The sequence below is a fragment of the Lepus europaeus genome, chromosome 3 (assembly GCF_033115175.1).
Source record: "Lepus europaeus isolate LE1 chromosome 3, mLepTim1.pri, whole genome shotgun sequence".
NCBI lineage: Eukaryota > Metazoa > Chordata > Mammalia > Lagomorpha > Leporidae > Lepus > Lepus europaeus.
In genome coordinates, this window is record NC_084829.1 from 46,708,040 (window position 1) to 46,730,329 (window position 22,290).

The 22,290-nt window shown below is 41.2% G+C and overlaps 1 protein-coding gene across 6 annotated transcripts in view; it reads right to left on the reverse strand.

Annotated features, from left to right (window-relative positions):
• Window positions 1-246: 246 nt before the first annotated feature.
• Window positions 247-22,290, reverse strand: part of ADGRF5 (adhesion G protein-coupled receptor F5) — a 112,432-nt gene continuing 90,388 nt past the window's right edge. For 4 of the 6 annotated variants that reach the window (XM_062186236.1, XM_062186237.1, XM_062186235.1 and 1 more), the window contains exons 11-22: window positions 20,463-20,633; window positions 18,066-18,185; window positions 17,706-17,915; window positions 16,841-17,053; window positions 14,970-15,125; window positions 12,236-12,444; window positions 10,520-10,699; window positions 8,549-9,943; window positions 6,958-6,999; window positions 6,809-6,868; window positions 5,896-5,980; window positions 247-4,049 (exon numbers count right to left, since the gene is read on the reverse strand). In XM_062186236.1, the coding sequence (XP_062042220.1) occupies window positions 3,970-4,049; window positions 5,896-5,980; window positions 6,809-6,868; window positions 6,958-6,999; window positions 8,549-9,943; window positions 10,520-10,699; window positions 12,236-12,444; window positions 14,970-15,125; window positions 16,841-17,053; window positions 17,706-17,915; window positions 18,066-18,185; window positions 20,463-20,633 (2,921 nt within the window). In that variant the 3' untranslated portion in view covers window positions 247-3,969. Of the gene's footprint in view, window positions 4,050-4,675; window positions 4,743-5,895; window positions 5,981-6,808; window positions 6,869-6,957; window positions 7,000-8,548; window positions 9,944-10,519; window positions 10,700-12,235; window positions 12,445-14,969; window positions 15,126-16,840; window positions 17,054-17,705; window positions 17,916-18,065; window positions 18,186-20,462; window positions 20,634-22,290 lie in introns of all 6 variants that reach the window. The other 2 variants (XM_062186239.1, XM_062186240.1) reach the window with 2 other exon arrangements.

The window sequence follows — 22,290 nt, forward strand, 5'->3', positions numbered from 1 at the left end:
GAAATCCTCTCTAAGGTGCTGAACCCTCATGTGATCTGGAAGTGTGGATGGTGGGAAAGAAGCCACCAGCCCTGGCAACAGCTGGGCTCAGTTGCAAGCTCTGTTGTTTCCCAGGGCTGGAAAATGACAAAGATCACTCGCTGTTTACAGAATGGAGGTAAAATTCTGGTTAATGTGGCTAAGTCTGAAACTACAACACCAACGTCTTGCCCAAGAGTACCCAACTGACACAGAAAGCTCACAAAATCTCATGAGATACTTTATTATTACAAGCATGGAAAGGGAAGACAAGGGTGTGCTGGCAGACTATTAAGGCATGATTTAAGATCCCGAGTCCTAATTGTCAAAACCCAAAGCATCCAGTTTCAAAGCTGGCATCTTCTTGGAAAGGATGAGCCGCTATTTCCATTACCTTTTAAAAAATGCGTGAGACAGACATCTCCATGGCAAGCTCCTCTTTCACTGCAGACGTTACAAGACCCAGACTTTTGCAGGTCTGGATGGCTGGCTTTCTCCTTGGCATTAGAGGACCCCTTGGGCTTCACAGCCACATGACATGGATAAAATTCATTCCACTTCAGGGGCATTTCTAGGACCGCAATGTTTCCTTTGTATTCTCCCACGATGGTGCCTTTCTGCCCCACTCACCTAGAGTAACTCCACACACCACCCTTCTGCGCTCCCCAGCAGCTGTGTCTGTCTCATCTCCCTGTCACTTATTTCCCCGAAGTCTTGCAACACAGTCCTCTCTGACGTTCTCTACACAAACCACAGAAGATTGGTCTTCTCCAGCTACGTTCTGAATAATCCGTGAACACTTATTTACCTCTTTACCGATCTAAATGATGAGAAATGGGAAGAAATTACTTATCCATGGGGAAGATGTGTTATCGGGGGCTTACAGGGGTCTCAGAGGATATTCCTGATGTTTCTATTAATTGCTCATTTGTGAGTGCCCCAATCTTGCCATCTCTGAAAGGTCTCTTAATGGGAGAAAGCGGTGATCCATGACATTGAGAGAGGTCAGGAGCATGGGGAACCCTGAGAGCTTTCCAGTCAAGTAGACCACAAGGCCCACCCTGCAGCAATGTCTGAGCCACTGTGTCTCCCTCCCTCAGAGACTGGCTACCAACATCCCTGGAGTCACCGCTGGTTAAGAAATGGTGATCTCAGGGCCACATGAGCCTTTTGATTTCCTGTCCTTTGTAGATCCCTGAACTACTTTCTTCTACAACTGTGGTTGGGCAGACAATTAACCCATGTTTCCCCAATTTTCTGTTTTCATTGCTTTTCTGGAATTTGCATCAAGGGCTGTGTGAAAGCTTGACGGGGTAGGACAAGCTCTCCTGAGTTTATGTGTGTGCGTGTTGGAGGTAAGAGAACGTGCCTTGGTTAATGACTATGGGCATGGGGCCAGCCTGACATTCTGTGGAATGCGACTGACAGTTCCTGTCATTATCAAGGTTCCCTTTACAAGGCCAAACACAATGATTCCCTAGCGATCTCTGCTGAAGTGGGTGGAAGGTCAGTGTTTCTTGTCCCTTTGCAGTTTTTTAAAAGAGATTTATTTATTTATTTATTTATTTCAAAGGAGGAGTTACAGAGGCATGGGGTCGGGGGAGACAGAGAGAGAGAGAGAGAGAGAGAGAGAGAGAAGTCTTCCATCCACTGGGTCACTTGCCAGGATCCTGGAGCTTCTTCCAGGTCTCCCAATTGAGTGCAGGGACCCAAGCACTTGGGCCATCTTCTGCTGCTTTCCTATGCCATAGCAGAGAGCTGCATGAGAAGTGGGGCAGCAGGGACTTGAACTGGTGGGCCTATGGGATTCTGGCACTGCAGGCAGCGGCTTCACTCACTGCACCACAGCACCTGCTCCTACCTTTGAGTTTTTGAACATGACAACCACAAGCTTCTCCTGGGTATGGTACTTTCCTTGAGTGATCATGTCAAGATTGTCCAGTTCACCTTGTGCTATTGTCCTTCCTCGATTCTCCTTGATATAATAATTCCAGAAACAAGTCAGAGCCATTCTTTCTCGAGTATTTAATTCTAATTCAACTGATGCCCTAACTTAACATGTGTGTCTATCTGAGCTCTTCCCAAAGTTGGAACCTCTTTGGAGAACCTTGTCCACATGTATATCCTACCGATCATTTCCTTTAGTGACTTTAAATAATGACTTAGTCAGTTGAGAGAGGGCTGTGGCAATTCCCCAGCAAACACATATGTCATTTGCAAAAGCAGAAATAAGAAGTTTGACACAAAGCACTGTTAGGAGTTCTGTTTGTGCCTCCTCTGCTTCATGCCTCTCACTCTCCATGAAGAAGAGTGAGGCAGAAGGAGAACCAAATTTTACAATGGAAGGAAGTGATTTTAAGAGGTTAAAATATTATAAAAGAAACTCTTCCAGACCTCAATAAACAAATCATTGACTCTTGGCTCCTTTGTCCCCATCTTCCTAGTGGTGGACCGTTTATGTTCTCAGGCCTCAGGTGAAGCACAAAGCTCACATATACCGAATGGCCCCACAGTTTACCTCTGTCTCATTCTCCCTCTGGGATCAGACTTTGATTGGGACTGCATGGTTGCTGTATCTATAGCACTCTACTCAGCGGTGAACTCCACTATGGATGCTGTTTTAATAAATATCTATATTTTTTATGAAGTGCACATACACAAACAAAACACCCACACACATAATTCACAAACAATCAAATTTTGGGGAAAATCTCTACCATTTGTTCTTCATGGTAAAGTGTCATTAGGAGTACAGAATGATCAGCTGTAAGGTTCTTTCTGGAAACTTTCCAAGTGGCTGAAACACAAATTAGACCCTATAGCACTCGAAATGGATATTTGTCTCGGAACCTAAAGACTGAAAGAGATAATGTACAGCAAGCTATACACGCACCATGGACTGTTATAGTCACAGCAACAATAACAAGTAATAGCAACAACAACAATACGCAGTGCTCTGAGATGTTTAAAATCTATTCTATAATGCACAGAGAAGTACCTGGTTAAAGCTGTTACATATGAGACAGTTGGAATCTGTTTTCAGTGCAATATATCAGAGTTGTCAATTAATGGGTATAAAAATATATATCTTTTTGCTTTCAAAGTGTGGAACAAAGTAAAATATAAGGGTTTTCTAATAAACTGTAAAACAACTAATCACAGTTCAGTTCTAATCAGGAATGGTTATCAACTTCCTCTGCTCGTTCATCCAACTTAGCTCAAACATGGACATACACAAGAACATATGCACCTGTACAGTGTCAGGAGGATCAAGTCTCCTATTTACAATTCTTGCAAATATTATTATCCACTTGAAAGCATCCTGATGATGGCATTTCCTGCCTTTCTCCCCCTTCTTCACTAACAAAATATCAGGAAGATTCAAACTCATTCTCAATGGCTTACTCTCAGTTTCCATTTTTGGTCAACTTAGAAATTCTTAATGTTTGGTATCTGAAATCTTAATTTGTTGTCTTTAATGTTTTTCTTCATTCTTTTTCTTTCTTTCTCTTTTTCTTCTTCTTCCTTCTCTCCTCTTCCTCTGTCCCTCTCACCCTTCCTATAATTCATCGAAGTATTTCCTAGGTACTAGTCCTTTACTTATTATTTTAATAAAAATTTATCTTTGTGCCCCATGTGCGAAAAGTGAAAATGTCTCTTCAAAATGCTATTTTACAATATAGACAGGGATGTTGGACCTGGGGGACTTGAGTTTTCTTAAATACTATACACATTTGGCTATACAAGGGGCTGGGGGAGGGAGTAGAAATAAGGATAACAATGACTTTTAGTCTATCTTTACAAAAGAAAGCCTCTTCTCTGATGAGAAAGTCTTTTCAGTGTCTGCTCCCAGAAGCCTGTGTGAGAACACTTTACCCATGGCTCCAGAAGGGTCTGTTTTTCAGAGCATATCCATGTTCTCAAGAGGTCACAGATTGGATTTTCCTGTTCTTAGTTGAGCAGCGAATATGCACTGGATGAGTTTTCCAGGGACGAGCTGGTTGTTTCTGGGGTGGAAACATTATATGTTCCTGGAAAACAGAGCGGCAGGTCAGCCCTGCGGACAAGCCTTCCTGACCCCTGAGCTGCAAACGTCTCCTAATGGACCAAGAGGTGCTCTAGTCCTAGAGCAGGTAAGCTTGGCCATGCCTGGAAACCAAGCGTGCCTGCGCTCCTCCCAAGGCCCCGGGGAGCCAGAGAACCAACAGAGCTGTCGTTCTCAAGCATGCGTGCAGCTCACAAGCACTAACTACTTCACATCACACCAGCAGCCAGATTTTCACAAAAGACAGGAAGATCACAATGTGGAAAGCCTCTGCACATGCCACCACATGCACCGGCCTGGGGATATCTGCATGAGGGAAACTCCCTGTGTGATTCGGGAAAGCTGTTTGGAGGGACCTGGAGTTTGAGCTGAAGGTCAAGGTTTGTCAAGGGGAGAAAAGGAAAGAAGAGAGAAAATTGCAAGGGAAGAAAAGGTGGGACCACAAAGAAGCAGAAGTCAGAAACACCAGTGAAAGTGTCGAGAACCAATACAGCAAGAAGGCCAGCCTCGGAGGGACTGCACAGCTGGTGTGGGCAGATTGGAAGGACTGTGCACAGGGAGACAGTAAGGAGTATGTGCTGGGCAAGGGAAGGGTTGAAGGGCCCACCCTACCATCACACTGGTGAACTGCCACTGCTAACAAGGTTTCCATCATTGCTTGGGGGGACCTTTGGGGCTGCTGACAACACAAACCAGAGTGATAGTGATTACTCCCCCCACCCCCAAACAAGCCAAAGTGGAGCTCTATTCATGACCCTTGAGAGACCATCCAGCGGCAATAACCAGAAATCTCAGAGCCCACACCCCAACTTTTATCCAACTGATTCAGAAACAAGGAACACATTTTATTGACCTCATACATTGTTAATTCTGACTTCATGGAATTCTTTAATAGAGTTTTCATCTTCTCACTAATAAATGGTAAATGTTGCCACAATAGTCCTAACAAAATGCAATAGTATTAATATACCCTGAAGGTTTGCTCATTTCTCAACAGGTACAATCAGTGAGTTTCAAAACCAAAAGTGAAAATCCACCACTTTCATCTGTAATTCATCAAACTGAAAGGGAAAACACCAAGACCTCTGCAGTTGTAATGACTCTCATGTGAAAAGCTTGGTCTGGAATATTGACATATTTTCATATTTCATTTGTGAGATCTGTTCAGTTTCAAAAAACTGGAAGAAATCCTGGAATTTATTTTCCCTAGGAGTATGGTGGTATGGCATAGGAGATTCAATGAGCAGGAATAGTTGAGCTCCTCTGCACAAAGTCATTAGTACTATTCATTTTACATTACCAAGGTGGACATTTTAACTGAGAATGTTTCTAATAAAATAATTAACTTGGGTGATCCCTCATATATGTATATAATTTTATAAACATCAAGAGTAAAACTAGCATCCTCAAAAAAAGGGAAAATAAATCCACAAATTAAATTCTGAGATTATGTATGATTTTCTAAATATATTCATAACCATAACCCGGAACCATAACCTATTTATCCCTATCCACTATAAATGGAGAGGAACTCTGTGTTTGACAAGTCCAGCAACTTACAATCCTCATTTTGAAAGCTGATAGTTTGACAAATGTTCTCCAAAGGCTTATCTAAGTTCTCAATGTCTTATTCCTTCTAAGGGATCAATGGTTGTCCATTGAAGGAAGTTATCCCTGTACAACCTCCTGGTGATTTGTGAAAATGTAAGCAGTTCCTTACATTTGGCCTCTATCCCAAATGAAGCAATTTCAAGGAAATTCTAGGGAGTGAGGGCCAAAAAAGTAGGAGTGTTGAGGTCCCCATCAAGAAGCACTTGGAAGTCACTACTTACCTGTTTTACCAAACAAATTGTTAAATCTTCTTGATATTGGAGAGCTCATAGAAAACACGGGTGTGGATGAACCTAGGGATGTTGACTAGAAGACAAAGGGGGAAAAAAGACAGTCACAAAGCATATTTGTTAGATCAAGGCTTTTTTGAGTACTAGGAGGTTGGGTTATTGCACTCTAGTGGTCACTTCCTGTATTTCTAATCCCGTTCAGTTATAACATTGAAGGAGAAGGAAGGAAGGAAGGAAGGAAGGAAGGAAGGAAGGAAGGAAGGAAGGAAGGAAGGAAGGAAGGAAGGAAGGAAAAAGAAAGAAAGAAAGAAAGAAAGAAAGAAAGAAAGAAAGAAAGGAAGGAAGGAAGGAAGGAAGGAAGGAAGGGGAAATAGAAGAAAGGATGAAGGAAGGAAAGGAGAAAGGAAGATAGGAAGGAGGGAGGAAGAAAAAGAAAGGGAGAGAAAGAAAATAAACCTTCTAGGATATGTTTTATTTTTTGAAAGGTTTTTAGTATCTTCTGATTTGCAAAAGGCATTCAGATGTATTTAAGGGCAATATTTATACTCCAAAATGAACTATAGAAAATTCTACCCATTCCTAATTCTACCAGAAGTTAGTTTCTTGTGCAAAGTTTCAACTTTAAGTTTAAATTACTGCCATTTAAATCTAAATTTTAAAACATGGAGTCGCATTTTAACGATAGTTCTGTGGCTGTGTTTATCAGGCTGAATGAGGTGAGAAGCAAAAATCAATCAACAACCCATGTAAAAATTAGTTGTGGAGAGAGAGGGGTTTGGGTATGCAATGTATATAATCTCACTGATCAAAATTCCAAGAGGAAAATGTAGTGCCTTCCACTTTGTCTCACAAAGGGAATTCACAAGTATGAAATATGGAGAGTTTCCTTATTGAAAAGTATTACCTTTGAATGCTGAGAAGACCATCTTGACAATGAAAACTTATTCAGCAAAGCTTCCTGAACCTGCATTGTTTGAAAGATGCCGTCATAAATTCATCATGCCATGTACACTTTGGACTTTTCTAAGAGCATGAAACTGTCTTTGTTCTTACCTTCTGATCCCAGAGGCATCCAAAGAGTAAAATGAATAATCCCTGGGAGAAAGATTAAGAAAAAGTGCATTTTAATCATATTCTATTGTTTGGTATAATTATTAACCTTGTGGTGAATATTTGCTACCCCTTTCCCCATCTGAGGTTATGGAATGAGTCTAGTACACACTAAGGGGTCCCAAATGTTATAATGTTATGAGAATATTTTCTATTTCCAATTATGAATGGGCAGTCTTATTGATTCCTCTTACACCTACATTGTTCTTCATTAAATGCTACAGGTTGTGATGAGACTCTGGAGCACAGAGGGAAATAATTATTTTCTTTCCCACTCAAGAATATCCTGAAGGTCATTGAACATGAGCCTGATAGCTTGGAGCTACAGGCCTAGTAGCAGAAATTAGGGTTGTATGGTCTTGGCAAAAGTACCAGGAAGTGATGTCTCAACTTCACCTCTAGACCTCTTACCTCCTCACTAACACACAGGAGCCTGCATCCTGGGGCAGGACTTTTCTAACCTTACACCTCAGTGGGTGAAGTAGAATTAATTCCTCCCTTCCTTGTACTCCAAAGTCATCTAGCCTGCCCCTCTGCTATGGCTCTTTTAACAGATTGGCCTGCACTGCAATTAACTATGTGTTGTAGGAGAGAAGATAGAAGATATCTTTTTATCTCACTATAATCAGATTCCATGGCATTCATTCTTTTTTTTTTTTTTTCAGGCAGAGTTAGACACAGAGAGAGAGACAGAGAGAAAGGTCTTCCTTCCATTGGCTCACCCCCCAAATGGCCGCTACAGCCGGCATGCTGCACCGATCTGAAGCCAAGAGTCAGGTGCTTCCTCCTGGTCTCCCATGCCGGTGCAGGGCCCAAGCACTTGGGCCATCCTCCACTGCCTTCCCGGGCCACAGCAGAGAGCTGGACTGGAAGAGGAGCAACAAGGACAGAATCCAGCGCCCCAACTGGGACTAGAACCTGGGTTGCCAGAGTCGCAGGTGGAGGATTAGCTTAGCGAGCCATGGCGTCGGCCACATTCATTCTTCAACACATGTTTCCAGAGAACCTACTGTGTGGCACACAGCATTTATTTCGTTCATTTGGTTATTGAGAGCTTGCTCTAGAACAAGGTCTATGCTAAGTTCTTGGGATATAGTGAGCAACAAGAGAGATGTGATCCCTGTCCTCACAACACAGAGCTCACCGAATGCCCATGGAAATTAATTAGAAATATTACTTGGTTTAATAGTGGTATTTTTATTTAGCAGATAATGGACTGAATCAAGATAATGTTACAGAAATGGTGAAATCCAATTTAGGGAAGGAGCTTTCTTCTTACTTGTATTATTAGGGCATTTAAGAGAGATTGGTAGACAACTAAGTCATAATGCAGGTGAAAAGAGCTATGGGGTTCCATGGGAGCAGAGGAATGTGTCCTTTCTGTCTCAATGTGGTCTTGTAATTGCTACCCTTTAGGGCTAGTGCTTCCTCCAGACTAAAGTCCTTCCCCATTCCTACTTCTGTTTGTGTTTCTGTCATTAGTTTGTTTCACAGGAATAGAGACTTAGTAAGAGCCCTGTACTACAGAACTTACCTGGAAGGCATTGAGGAGTGTAAATATGATATGGAACACAGCATTGCTCCCTTGGAACACAGTGGCAAGACCAAAACCCCACGTGAGCCCCAAGAGTGGTGTGAGGACCCCAATGCTCTTGCTGATCTGAAACAGGCTGCTCCTTTCTTGATTGCAAGGTTTGTCTCCAATGGAAGGCCTTAGGATCTTGGTGATGACCACAACTGTGATGGTCACATTAATCACCACAATGATCAGTGCTGGGATGACAAAGGCAAGCAGGGCCTTGGTGTCGTCCCAGTTGAGCCAACAGGCATTCTTCCTCATGTAGACTTCCTGTGGCTGGGTGGCCCCCACCGTGATGACTGAGATGACAAGGGGGCAGCCATAGCCAAGAGAGAAGGCAATGGCTTTCTGAATGGACTTGCTTGCATCATGCAGAATGAAAACCAGGCGATAGAAGAGCATGAGGCCCAGCACCAGCATCCAGAAGAAGACACTGAGGTAGAAGAAGTGGATGAAGAAGGTTGCAGCCACACAGGCTGTCTTGTTGAGTGGGTAGTAATAGTCATGGATGGCAGTGGCCACAATGAACCAGGTGTCAGCAACCAGAAGGGAGGCAGCGATGTTTACGATGCAGATGTGGCGCATGTAGGAAGTCCGGTTCTTGGTGACTGATTTCCATACCACTGCCTCCACCACTAGACAGGCTGCCAGGCTCAAGATGGAAAATCCCAATCCAATGTAAGAAATGATATCCAGCAGAATTTTCAGGAGAGAACCAGGGTCTGGGGAGTCGGGGGACATGAGGATGGAGAATGATGTCAGGTGATCACAGGTGCAGAAAACACTGTCCCTGTTGACTTCTTTGACATAGCACCCACTGCTGTCCCACCCTCCTGTGTTATTGGAAAGGCTGAAATTCCAGAAGACACACTGTGGTTTCCCACCCACAGGGTTGTTGTTCTTAAAAATCATTGAAATCCTGAATGGCGTGGCTATATTGTGACTGATGGTGGTTGTCATCACCAAGCTGTTGGCAAAATCTTCTTTCTGGACATCCTGAGCAAGGATGGCTTTGAGAGTCGGGAAAGCCACTGTGACAATAGATGAATCAGGCTGCAAGTTTTCCAGCTGGCACTTGTCAATGACCACATTGCCCCAGAGGTCAGAGTCTGGGAAAATAAATCTCTGCTGGTAGGGCTTGGGGTGGCCAGATTTTATCACCATGCTCCTCATTTGCACATTTGGGTGGGAGAGGGACAAAGGAGTGTTATCCCCTGACTGTAGTGCCTGGGAAAATCTTTCCACTGAATGCAGTAATTGTGAACTTTGCTTGGTCTGTTGATGTTGTAAAACCTCCCAGGTGCTCAAGATCTTCTTGCTGAGGATGACATTAACAGTGGAAAGCACATGCTGTAAGCAACAAGGCATGGAGTCAAACCAAATTCTCTCAATCATAAAAGATTAAAAAAAGTTTCACCTTCCTGGAAACTGGTTGAAAGTGTATAGGTAAGAGGAAGACAGAAGGGAGAAAGGGTTCCCAAAGTCTTATGCTAATGGATTAAGTGTAGTGTAATTACGGAATCTGAAGCTGGGGCCTTTGGAGGGTGCTTAGATTGAACTAGATTACCAGGGTGAAGTTGCCATTATTCTATCTATTTTCTTTATCAGAAGAGGCACAGAAACATGGGAGAGCTTGTTCCCTGTCTCTCTGCTTCCTAACTCACCATGTGACCTTTCCTTCATTGTATTCTGCCACCCTCCACCCTCACCAAATACCAAGGCAATGGTACTGCTTCATCTTGGACATTGAATTCTAAAATCATGATCCAAAACAAACCTCCTTTTTTCTCAAATAACTACTCCCAGGTATTTTGGTGATAGCAATGTAAAGGTGACTAATATAGTAAAGAATTATGCTTCTTGAAAATGAGCCCCAAGAGTGAAAAGCTAAGACCCAAAACTTCTGTAAGTCTTAAGCAAACTCACCGTCATCATTTCTGAATTCACTTGGGTTGGGACTGTTGAGAGCAAATCAAGAATGTTAATAATGGCTCCCAGGCTCCCAGGAAATAAGCTGATTTCGTGTTTCACCTTGACTGTGCTAGTTGAAAGATCCTTCAGATATGTAGGCAGCTTCTCATCCTGGGAAGGGCTTTTGACCAAAGTCTAGTAAAGCAAAAGCCAAAGCAAACAGACAAAGATGTGTTACTGAGTCCACCCATCATACCCTACTGACCCATTCATGACAAAATCTATCATATCTGTAGATTCTTTTTCTCTATTCCATAAGTACATCCCAGAAGATAATGTATTCTCTAAAGAATGAGCTCAAATTCTATCTTGTCTAGGAAGGATTTAATGAGAGTATGAATTCCTTTGAATGCATAAATATTTGTTTTATTCTATATACCTTATGTCTGTGACATCTCTACTAGTGGGGTTTTATGTTTTAATTTTAATATCTCTCCAATTAAATATAAGCTCCTCAACAACATGAATGTATTATTTTACATGGAAATATTCTTTTACATCTTTCTCATATTTCATAACACCCAACGTAATACAAGTCACATAACTTGGTTCATCATCTAACAAATCTATATTGAACAGATAAATCAAATGGAATATGATAGAATAGCATTACACCTTTCCATTGAAAATGTACCTAGAATTGGGGCTGGGGCCCACCACTGAATTCAAATTATAATTTTCCTATTTATAGATCAGGATAATTTATATCCCTCATGCTTTATCTATGAAGGTCTAACTCAGACACCAAGTTTTTCAAGTCACATTTCTTGATTTATCCTATTGAAATTAATGTGTTTATACCTACCCAACTGGATTATATTCACAGACAAATCAGAGGCTGTGTTCTGCTTTAGCCTTTTTACTTTGACAGAACCTATAATAATGCTTTGTCCATAGTAGGTATTTTAATTAATTTGGTGTGAGATGAGAGAAAGAAGGTAATTTGATAAAACACAAGTCAGTGTTACTCCTTTTCTCAATCTTCTGCCAGTCATTCAGAGGATTTGGAACTGGCCTTCTGAAGTTATTACCAGCAGGTATAAACACTAGTTGTGTCAACAATATTTATTTAATGTAGGTCATTGAGTTTTGGTAGTATCTAAGTTACAAAAAATTAAATGTGGAGATGACATTTATTAGTTTTGATAGGAATTATCCCTTGCTACATAGTGGTAGGCTGTATTTTAGGTAAAAGAGGCAGGGTAGTTCCATCTTCATAATTTATCTTGAAAGACTGGGAGAGATCTCAAACTTCCAAGAACTTAAAGCTCAACCATTTTTTTAAAAATTGATATACTTTGTTTTTTCATATGGCTCATCTTTCTGAAAAGATTATAGCTATTTTATCCATATCAAAAGTATTTAAAGGAGAGCAGTAAGAGATAGGGTAATACCACTGCCCCTTGGATTTTTTTGGATACAAGGTACTGAGAAGTCAAACTTCAGGTATTCAGCTGGCCCTAGGGTAGAACACATACTGCATTGCCTTCAGATTCAAATTCAAGCAAAACATATTCTTTATGTATTTTTGGTGTGCATCTTCTTTGGAAATAAAGTACTTTGGGGAGCAACACAAACCAGCCCAAGGACCATTTTCCTGAGTGCTAAGAAACATGACAAGCCAGAAAGATCTCCCCACCAAGGGCTCAGAGTCAAAGGTCTAAGAGTTACCTTGGCCAACTGGAGCAGACTATTTATTGGAGCAGAGATGCAGTCATTCCTGTCCACCTTCCACTGGGACCCCACACATTTATAAATGATGATCCCACCAACGGGATTTCCAGGGCTTCTGGAAATATTTGCAAACTGGCATAGTTTCTGGATAACTTTCCCAGGTTCCCCAACACCTAGGATGGGATCTTGGCATGTGATGCTCTTTCCTGCATTGGAAACACATAATTAAAAATGACAATGGAAAGGAGGAGAAAAATAATGGGAACAGGATCAGATTTGTGTAGAATTTTGATGTTTGAATTAGTATTTCCACTTAATCTTAGTGATATTTTTGGAGCTACACAATTTCTTGACTTATGTCTTTGATTTTCCAAAGTCCCTCACTACCTTCCACACAAACCTGACTTCCCTAACCTACACTTGCTTTTCCTAACAGTATTTCTTTCCTCTATGTTGTGTCCTCACCTCCAGGCCCCAGGAAACTTTTCTGCTATGGAGGAAATTTAGACCTGGAAAATTATGAGAGCTTAATATGAGCTTATCTACATAAGAAATGACTCAGTTTACCAGGAATCTTTTAGGCACAAAGCCTTAACCTGGGGCTTCTCAGTTCCAGTACATTAGAATCACCTGGGGGAGATTCTGAGCCTGCTGCTGACCCAGCTTATACAAGTCCAAGTAAATCAGGACCTCTGGGATGGGATTCAGATATCAGCAGTTTTGTAATCCTCCTTGGTGATTCCAGGAAGCTGCTGAGATTGAGAAGCACTGCCTTAATTTATTGTATATATTTTTTAAGAATTCTATTTGAGGCCTGTGCCACGGCTCACTAGGTTAATCCTCCACCTGCGGTGCCGGTACTCCTGGTTCTAGTTCCGGTTGGGGCGCCGGTTCTGTCCTGGTTGCTCCTCTTCCAGTCCAGCTCTCTGCTGTGGCCAGGGAAGGCAGTGGAGGATGGCCCAAGTGCTTGGGCCCTGCAACCGCATGGGAGACCAGGAGGAAGCACCTGGCTCCTGGCTTTGGATCGGCGCAGCGCATTGGCTGTGGCAGCCATTTATGGGGTGAACCAACGGAAGGAAGACCTTTCTCTCTGTCTCTCTCTCTCACTAACACTGCCTGTCAAAAAATAAATAAATAAATAAAATAATTCTATTTGAGAGGGAGAGGGAGAGGGGCGGGGGAGGGAGGGAGGGAGAGAGAGAGAGAGAGAGAGAGAGAGAGAGAGAGATCTCATATGCTGGTTCATTGCCCAAATGCATGTAACAGCTGGGCCAGTGCCAAAATCTGGAAGCCACAAACTCAATCCAGGCTTCCCATTTGGGTGGCAGAGATCCAACTTGCTGACTCCTGGGGTGTGTATTAGCAGGAAGCTGGAAACAGGAGCAGAACTAGAATTTGAACCCAGGCATCCAATATGAAATATAATCATCCCAAGCAATGTGATCATCCCAAGAAGCATCTTAACCGCTAAGCCAAAGGCCCAACCCATACTGCCTTAAAGACATAATCAGTAGTTAGAATTTCAAGCACCTGTGACCTGAATAGTTTAAGCAATATGTTTAAGCATTTACTCCTATGTGACTTTATTTCATCTATTTCACCTTACCAACGACCAGATACAAATAGGAAAATGACATTTGTTGCAAAATCTCCAATCTGTAGGAAATCCTGACTGATGGGCAGAATCTTGTGTCCCCAGCATGTTTATTTATCATTAATTAAGATCTCAACCACTGTATAAAGTCTTGAAATAAATAAGTAACTTCTGGGAAAAGGATGAAAGAGGAGAACAAAGAAAAGTGAATAGAACTTGCTCGCTAAGCTGGACAGATGAAGAGGTAACCATTGCTGCCACATGGAGGGGCTGTGCTTGGTAGGGCCAGGGGATGGTGACACCAAAGGATAAAGAACTTTAGATTTCTTCATGCTTTGGAGTCCAGGGCCCAGTTACCAACACATATGTGCATGGCCGCAAATCATTCAGCAAATTAGACAAGCTTGGTGAGGGAGCCATGGATCCATCCTCTATCACATCTTATTCAAATAGGGTAGGAGATGCTTATGCTAGAAGTCCAGAGGTCATCATGGGTCCCCTTTCCCCTGGGCTGCTATTGAACAAGGCTCTTCAGTGTTGGGTGGTCACAAAAATGACTCCATAAATCATGACCTTTTCCTTGAGGGTATGATGCAGGGGCATATTGACTCAGAGATGTTGAAGGATGGGAAAGGCAGTTGCCAGTCTTCAGATCAATTACTCTTACATAGCCCTGTCTTAGGAAAAGAGTGCTGGTGAGAAAAAAAAAAAAACACCTTTGCTGAAATCTCAAAGGAATCTCAGTTGTTCACAGATACCATCTACTCTTATCTACCTGGTGAACATCTTAGCCTTTGAGACTCAGCTGAACTATGATTTCATCTGCAAGTCTTTGCTGATCACTCACTCTCCACCTGCCATCAACAGAATTAAACCAGGTAGCCTCTTCTGGTCACCCATAATATCTATAATTCTGCCCTTACATGTTGTAAATGATAAAAAAATTTTTTTAACATGTCTGCCTCTCCCATAGGCTCAAGGACACATAGGCTACCTCTTTTCAGCTCCCTATGGGTAGCCAAAGCCTGCCATGGATAAGGTATTTACCATCTATTTATTAACTGGATAAATAAGGATGTGAATGCATGCATCTCTACTCATGACTTATGTTTTAAAGCAGTTTTAACCACAACTTACCAGGAACCAGATTCAGCTTGATAGATTTGCTCCGGACTGAATTGTTAGCAGCATTAATAAAGTGACAAAACATATCAACATTTTCTGGACACTGAGAAACTGAGCTTGCCATGAAATTGTGTTTGTAGCACACTTGCTTTCCATTGACTTCTTTTGCTAAAGATGGAGTTAATGAAAGAATTACAGAATGAGTATTCAAAGTAAACATTTTGTTAACATGGTCGAAAGTGTATAACCCTGCCCAAACCTTTTTCCAGGAATATGTCACATCGATTTTAAATAAGGTTTCATGTTTTACATGGTTTTGCCTCTGGCTTGTAGGAGTAAATAAGCCCACCTTTTCATGTGGCTAGCCAAAACTACCCCTATTATTCATGATTCCAAACCTAGGCTTACATATTTTTGGCAATCAGAATTCTTTCTTAGCATCCCTCTGGTCCTATCCAAATCCCATCATGCTCTGTGCATTTTCCTTATCTTACCTTCACCACTTTGGGTTAGGGTCACTTCCTTTTGAGTCTGTCTGTCTTATTTATCTTTGCATCTCACAGTGCTTAGCTCACTGTCTGGCACATAAAAAGTACTGAATATAAGCAAGTTGAACTCTGAATGTTGAAATGTTTGAATACTTCAATATCTAGAGTGGTCCCATGTCTCTCTATCATGTAGTCTTCTCTAAATATTCTAGTCTTAATTGGGTTCCTGTTTTTCTGAACTTCTGTTGTCCTCTTCATCTGTATTACCCATTGTGGCTATGTAATGTTATTTTGTATTGACTTTTATGACATAGACCTTTATAGATATAGAAATATGTACATCACTTCTTTTGTCTCCCTTTCACTGCCTACCATGGTGTCATATTTCTCCAGTCCTCAAGAATAGTTATTGAAAGAATGAATGAGCTTATAAATTCTTCATGAAGGTGTCTCTATTTGAAGGTTTTAGATTATAAACTCATGCTTGGTTGATGTTAATCCCTGGGAATCCTGAAGGATCTGGATTAGGGGTACATCCTACCAGACAGCATTTGATTTTCCTTTTTGCCAGATGGCATTCAAAGCTAACCAGTGGACTACTTCACCCTGATTACTCCCTAGCTGGGAGTTCCTGAACCACATATGCAGTATAAATTTAAAACCCAAATCTGGGCAAGTACAGAATGGCTATAATTCTCAAGGATACTTTTCTCCTACCCAGAAGTGAGACCAAGTTCTTCACTCCAACACATGGATTTTATTTTTCTAGCCTGCTATTTTACTGAGTGCGTCTGACATTGAAGGTCCTAGTGTTGTGTTGATGGGGTAGCAGTGCCATAATTACTGCTTAGGGAGCAAAGTATCTTGTGTTATGCACCCCCTCACCCCACCCTTCTGAGCTTTAAAAGCCAAGGTGCTGGGTTTCTGATATTGGCAAATACTCACAGGGAACCTCCAGGTTAGCTAAACTGTCAATTCTAGTTTCCTTTCCTCTACATTTTTGGCACTTGGTCATTCCTCTTACATTCCTGTGTGCTCAAGAAAGGTTGACTAAAGCACTTCTATAGCATTCTAAGCATGAAGTAGAGCTATCAGAATATCTATTCTGCCCTGTTGAGAAAGTGAGAATCCTAGAAAGTCATTTTAATATTGTCTTCTGCAGTTCTCGCTGGAAAGAATGGTCTTCACCCTCACAGACACTCAAGATTTTGCTACAAACCACTGAGCCTCTAGCCATACAATCCAGTAGAAGTTAACAGAGGCTTAAGGGGTTCTGCTCAGTATCCTGTTTCTCATACAGTCTCTATGCTTCTTTATCCCTAGTTTATGGGTACACATTTAGACTGCACATGTGTGAAGCAGTAGAGCTTAACAGTTGGGAAGTTGCCATCTTACCTGTAGGAAAGGACAAGGAACCTGTCTGGAAAGTGACTGTGTAATCTTCATCCTCCTCGATGCAGCACCTGAAGTGATGGGAACCATCGCACGAGATGCTGGCTACCAGGGGATCAACCATGATATGTGGCTGTAGAGGCAGTGGGTGAACAATGACCTCTTTGGTTGCGACACTGTATGAATTCTTATATCTAAATATGCAGTGGTAGGTTCCTGAGTGGAAAGAAGCAAAAAATGAGCTGAGATTAAATAACTGCTCCCAAAAGTCATTTGCTAGAGAGGTTAAGAAGGACATGGTTTCCCCTCTCAACCCTGGGTAAGAGGGGAAACCACACCTTCCTGGATCCTGGAGGAGAAAATGCTTAACTGACTCCCCTCCTGTGGACTCCATGAGTTTGAGGGACTAATCAGTGTCCACCTAAACATGTGCTTACTTAAAAATAAAATTACATGGCTTATTCAAGGTCACATAGCCAGTTACAATGGAATTCAGATTAAAGTCAGGTTCCCAAGTTCTGCTCCAAGGCTTTAAATATCAAGACATATGAAGTTAAAAAATTTCATAGAAAATGGAATTAATATTTTGGTGCAAAAGCAATTTTAAAGTCCACGCGTGTAAGGGATTGTCAAAAAGAGTTCATAGAAAATAAATACTATGGAAAAAGAATGTGTGGCTATAAAATTATTTTGCACCAAAATAAACACATTTTAAAATGCTATCTTCTGCACTATTTACAAAGCCTCTTCATCTTTAATGTCAAGTATCTGCATAGGTATGTGCCAAGGCAGAACCTCCATGGATGGTAACTAGAGCTGTGTCTCTTAGAGTTCAGGCAGACAACACAGTATCTGGACTTTCACTCACCATTCCACTCCCTAGTGGAGGTCTTGACTGTCAGTATTGACTCTGCGCCATTGGGATGCCTCCTCGTGACATAAAACTTTTGATATATTTTAATTCCAGCAGAAGTGTTCCAGTATACCTCATCATAGTTACTCACATCACTGATGCATTTTATAGAAAAGCTTTGTCCCTCAGAAACAGAAATTGGGTCCGGGGTTATTGTTATGTTGGCTGAAAGAATGCAAAGAAAACAGACAAAACAAAACTGACAACAAATCCAAGATTTAGTCTTTCTGGAGAAATAGATACATGCATGCAATTTAAGATAGAGACAGAAATAAATGGCCGTCCTGACTCGCTGCATCAACGCGGGACTGGTACCTTGCTGCTCCTGGGCTTTACTTGTTTCTAGGCTGTTCCCGGTGGTGCTCTGTACTGTACTCACTTCCATCACATGCCTGAGGAACTCGTGCACTTCCCCTTTGTGGCTGGAATTATCTCCTGATGATTAGCAGGGCAAAAGGTTTCAAACTTAGGGGTGTTGACATAACCCAAGCTCCCATCCAACCTCTTCTGTGACACCAAAATTGAGAATAAATGGCTGGGCTTTCACAACAACTTCAGTCTGTACTCTTAGAAAACACTTTGTTGTAAGGCCACACTGTATATTAATTTCTCTCCTTCCATTCCTCTCCTCCCAGGAAATGTGAGCCCTCAAGAGGAAGCCTTTTGCTTTTGTGTCTTTGCATTCTTAGCACTTAGTGTTGGGTCTAGTATACACTCAGTATTTAATAAACAAAAGAGTGAGTTCTGGAACTACATTTTAGGTAGAGGGGTTACAGAGTTTATTGCCCAAATATTTACATCTGGATAGTTCAGGCAAACTGGGATGGATGGACACTGCAACTATAATTATGATTATATAACTATGGCAATATAATTATTTATATATATAAAATAATAATAGCTATACTTAATGACTATATATTTACTTCTCTGAGAAGTTCCTCATTGGCATAGAGATTTTTCATCAAAATCATCAATTAGATTATTACAAATATAAAAGCTTATAGAAATGTCCTTCTATTTTTGCCTCTGGCTTTCACTTGTAGCATGTCTTTGACATGGTTGACATTTCAAAATGCCACTCACTGTAGTATTCTATTGGTGAACAGCTTCATGCCTTGAGCCCACTGACACTAGGCTGCTTTTCAAACCAATGTAAAATTTTCTTAATTGCAATCAAAAGAAATCAGAACTTTCTATTATACCCTTTAGGAATTGGGATTCAAATGCTCATATACAGGCTCAAAGTCACTCAAGCATGGTGTAGTGTGTCCTTGTATTACTCCTGTTGTCTATAAACATTTAATTATTACCTATTCCTGAGAGTTGAAATGAAAAGGCTTATGGAATCACACATTTTGTTGAGCAGTGATTTTTCAGCAAAGGTTAAACATGTCCCTAAGACATGCTCCATTTATGTAGATAGGGGTGAAGTTACAATGAAAAGCTTGGGGAAAGATTAAGTTTATCTGGTTGCATTAATGGCCTAGAAGAATTCCTAGTATTTTGAGCAATTTGCAGTTTTCCATAGTGAGAGCAGTTATACATTTCCAGTTCTCCCTCTGAGAGTTGTGTTAATGCGTGCCCACATAAACTTATCCTTGATCCTTTCTTTTTTTTAACTTTTGTTTAGCAAATATAAATTTCCAAATTACAGCTTATGGATTACAGTGGCATCCCCCCCCCCAACATCCCTCCCACCTGCAACCCTCCCCTCTCCCGCTCCCTCTCCCCTTCCGTTCACATCAAGATACATTTTCAATTCTCTTTATACACAGAAGATCAATTTAGTATATATTAAGTAAAGATTTCAACAGTTTGCACCCACACAGAAACACAAAGGGTAAAGTACTGTTTGAGTACTAGTTATAGCATTTATTCACATTGGACAACACATTAAAGACAGAGATCCTACAACTCACAATAGTAGAAAACATGAACAAGAGTACCAGGTATTGTTTGTATTTGTCCTTTCTCACACTTGTTCAAAAAGGGCCTGATGATTTCTCTAAATAATTAATTTTTCCAAAATAGATGGAAAAACAAGCTTGACTGCCCTATTTTTGCTCATTGGGAGCAATTATAATGCTTTATGATATGAGGAGAAATGACACATTTAAGAGGCCTAATTAAACTGAATTGATTGAGAGATTAAAAACAGTTGTTACAACTGTAAAATAATGATCATGAATCATATTATAAAATCTTTCTACAGCATTATCACTAGAATAAGTTAAATGGCAGGGGGGATGATGGAAGGAGTTGGGGACTTTAGAAGGAGTGAGCCGGGCTGTTGGAATTTAAGGAAGGGAGAATGGGGTTGTGGGAGCACAAGAGGGAGGCATTAAGGGTGTTAACCTCACCACTCATTGAATTATAGTAAGACTAACCTGAGTGAGCAACTCTACTTCCCAGTCCATCTTCTGCCTTACCAGTGCGATGGAAGGTACTCCTCTCAATGTAACTACTCTCCCATCACTACCCTTCCCAATTTCAAGAAGATTCCATCTGGATTTAAGTGGTAGAAAGAGAAGCCCTCTTCTATCTACCATTGTGAAATCTGCCTCAACCACACCCACACTCCCAAAGAAGGCCATGCTCGATTTTGCTCTAAACGCTCCCAGTTGATTGGCCATTTTTATTGAGGATGCACACTGTTTTAGGAAACAAAATAAATTTTGTGATTAAAATTTCTAACCAAAAAGTCCTTACCTACAGAGATGAATGTCACTTCTATGTTCTTACTGCCTCTGGCTCCGTGGGCACTGATGAACTCACACGTGTAAATGACCGTTGTTCCAGAGGACCCACTGGGGCACTGGGTCCCATCAGCCTTGAGGGTGTACCTGCTACAGCTAGATTCTAGGTCTGTTTCAGAATCTCCTGCAATGACAGAAGCAATTCTTTTGCTGCCATGACTACACAACTCTTTCTTAGTAGCCGAGATGCCAAATCAGTAAATGAGTTATTATTTTAATTAGATTTCTTATCTTTGAATGGAAAGGTGGGATAGTACAGTAGTCAGGTTGGTAGACTCTAGATCCAGGTTACCTGGCCTCCCAAACTCCGCTACTCACAAGCCGAGTACTGTTGAGAAAGTCACTCAGCCCCTTCTGTGCCTCCATTTCTTTGGAGGTAAAGTGGGAATAAATAATAATAGCTGCTCCCAAGACTGCAGTCAATTCTAATGAGATAATACAAATAAACACTTAGGACAGTGACTGCCTCAGACCTGCCCCCAGTAAAGACCTTTAATGGTGGACATTGGAATGTGAAAAAATAAAAGAGAGAAGAAAAAATGTTTGAGTATGATTTTAACTGGAAGAATGCTGGAGTCAGGTGCCAGAGCTGGGAATCAAACTCAGCCAGTCCAGTGGAGAATATGGGCATCTTAGCCTTTAGGCCAACCACCTGTCTTCCATACTTTCATTAACTAGAACAGCTCCATTCTGGGCTGCTTTACTCTTCAGATATGCTCTCAACTGGGGACATTTTTGCCTACTGTGGGACATTCGACAATAAGTATTTAATGGGCACTTGGCGATGTTTGGAGACAATTTTGGTTGCCACAAATAGAAATGCTATTGGTATCTAGTAGCTGAAGGCCAGTGGTGGTGCTAAATAACCTATAATGCACAGGACAGCTCCTTATAGCAAAGAATAATTTGGGCCAAAATGTCAATGGAGAGTTTGAAATCCCTTCATTAGACAAGCATACCAGGATTTTGCTGGAAAAAGGGATTGTGCAGTTAAATGAGAAAACTGATATGAGCAAAAGCACAAAGCAACAACATGCAGTTCTTGTTCAGAGAATGAAAGATAATTCTGCTGGATGGAAACATGCAGACTGAGAGTGGAGATAAGTCTACAAAGGGGTGGTAAACTCAGAAAACAAAAGCAGGAGCTCAGAATTGGCAACATACACCTGTGATTCATTCAATACCCCTAGGGATGTGCAACTTGTGGCCTGCATAGGAGGTACTAAATGCCGCTATAGGTTGGTGCTTTTGATTTTTAGAGGAGAGAATAGGTAATTACAAGCTTGCTGCTCAAGCTTAGGTAATATCCTAGACCTTAGTCTATAAAATGATGATAACGGAATGTACTTTACAAGACTTTTGCATCGGGGGAAAAAAAGCCAAGGTGATAAAAGTAAACATTGAAAGCAGAGTTGAATGCATTAAATCTGTCATAATAACTATTTTGTGGTAATGATGATACTCTAAAAGAATAGCCATTCACTTTTCCTCTATGTGGAAAAAATATTCATTAAATGTTATTCCTTTTAAAGTCAAAAATTCCACTATTGTTGATTATTTCCTTTCTGTCTTACTCCTTTCCAGGATGCTTTGAAATGTTAGCTATTTCTGAGAGAAGGTCATAAATTCAGTTCAAATGCTTTAGGGTGAATTATTTTTGCTAGATTGCTTCCTTCTGACCTGGAAAAATGGGTGCTAAAAGAATGTGTAGCATTTGGAGAAAGAAAGCTGCCAAGAGGGAGCAGCAGCAAGAGGTGGAGGAAGAAAGGCAGGGCGCCAGA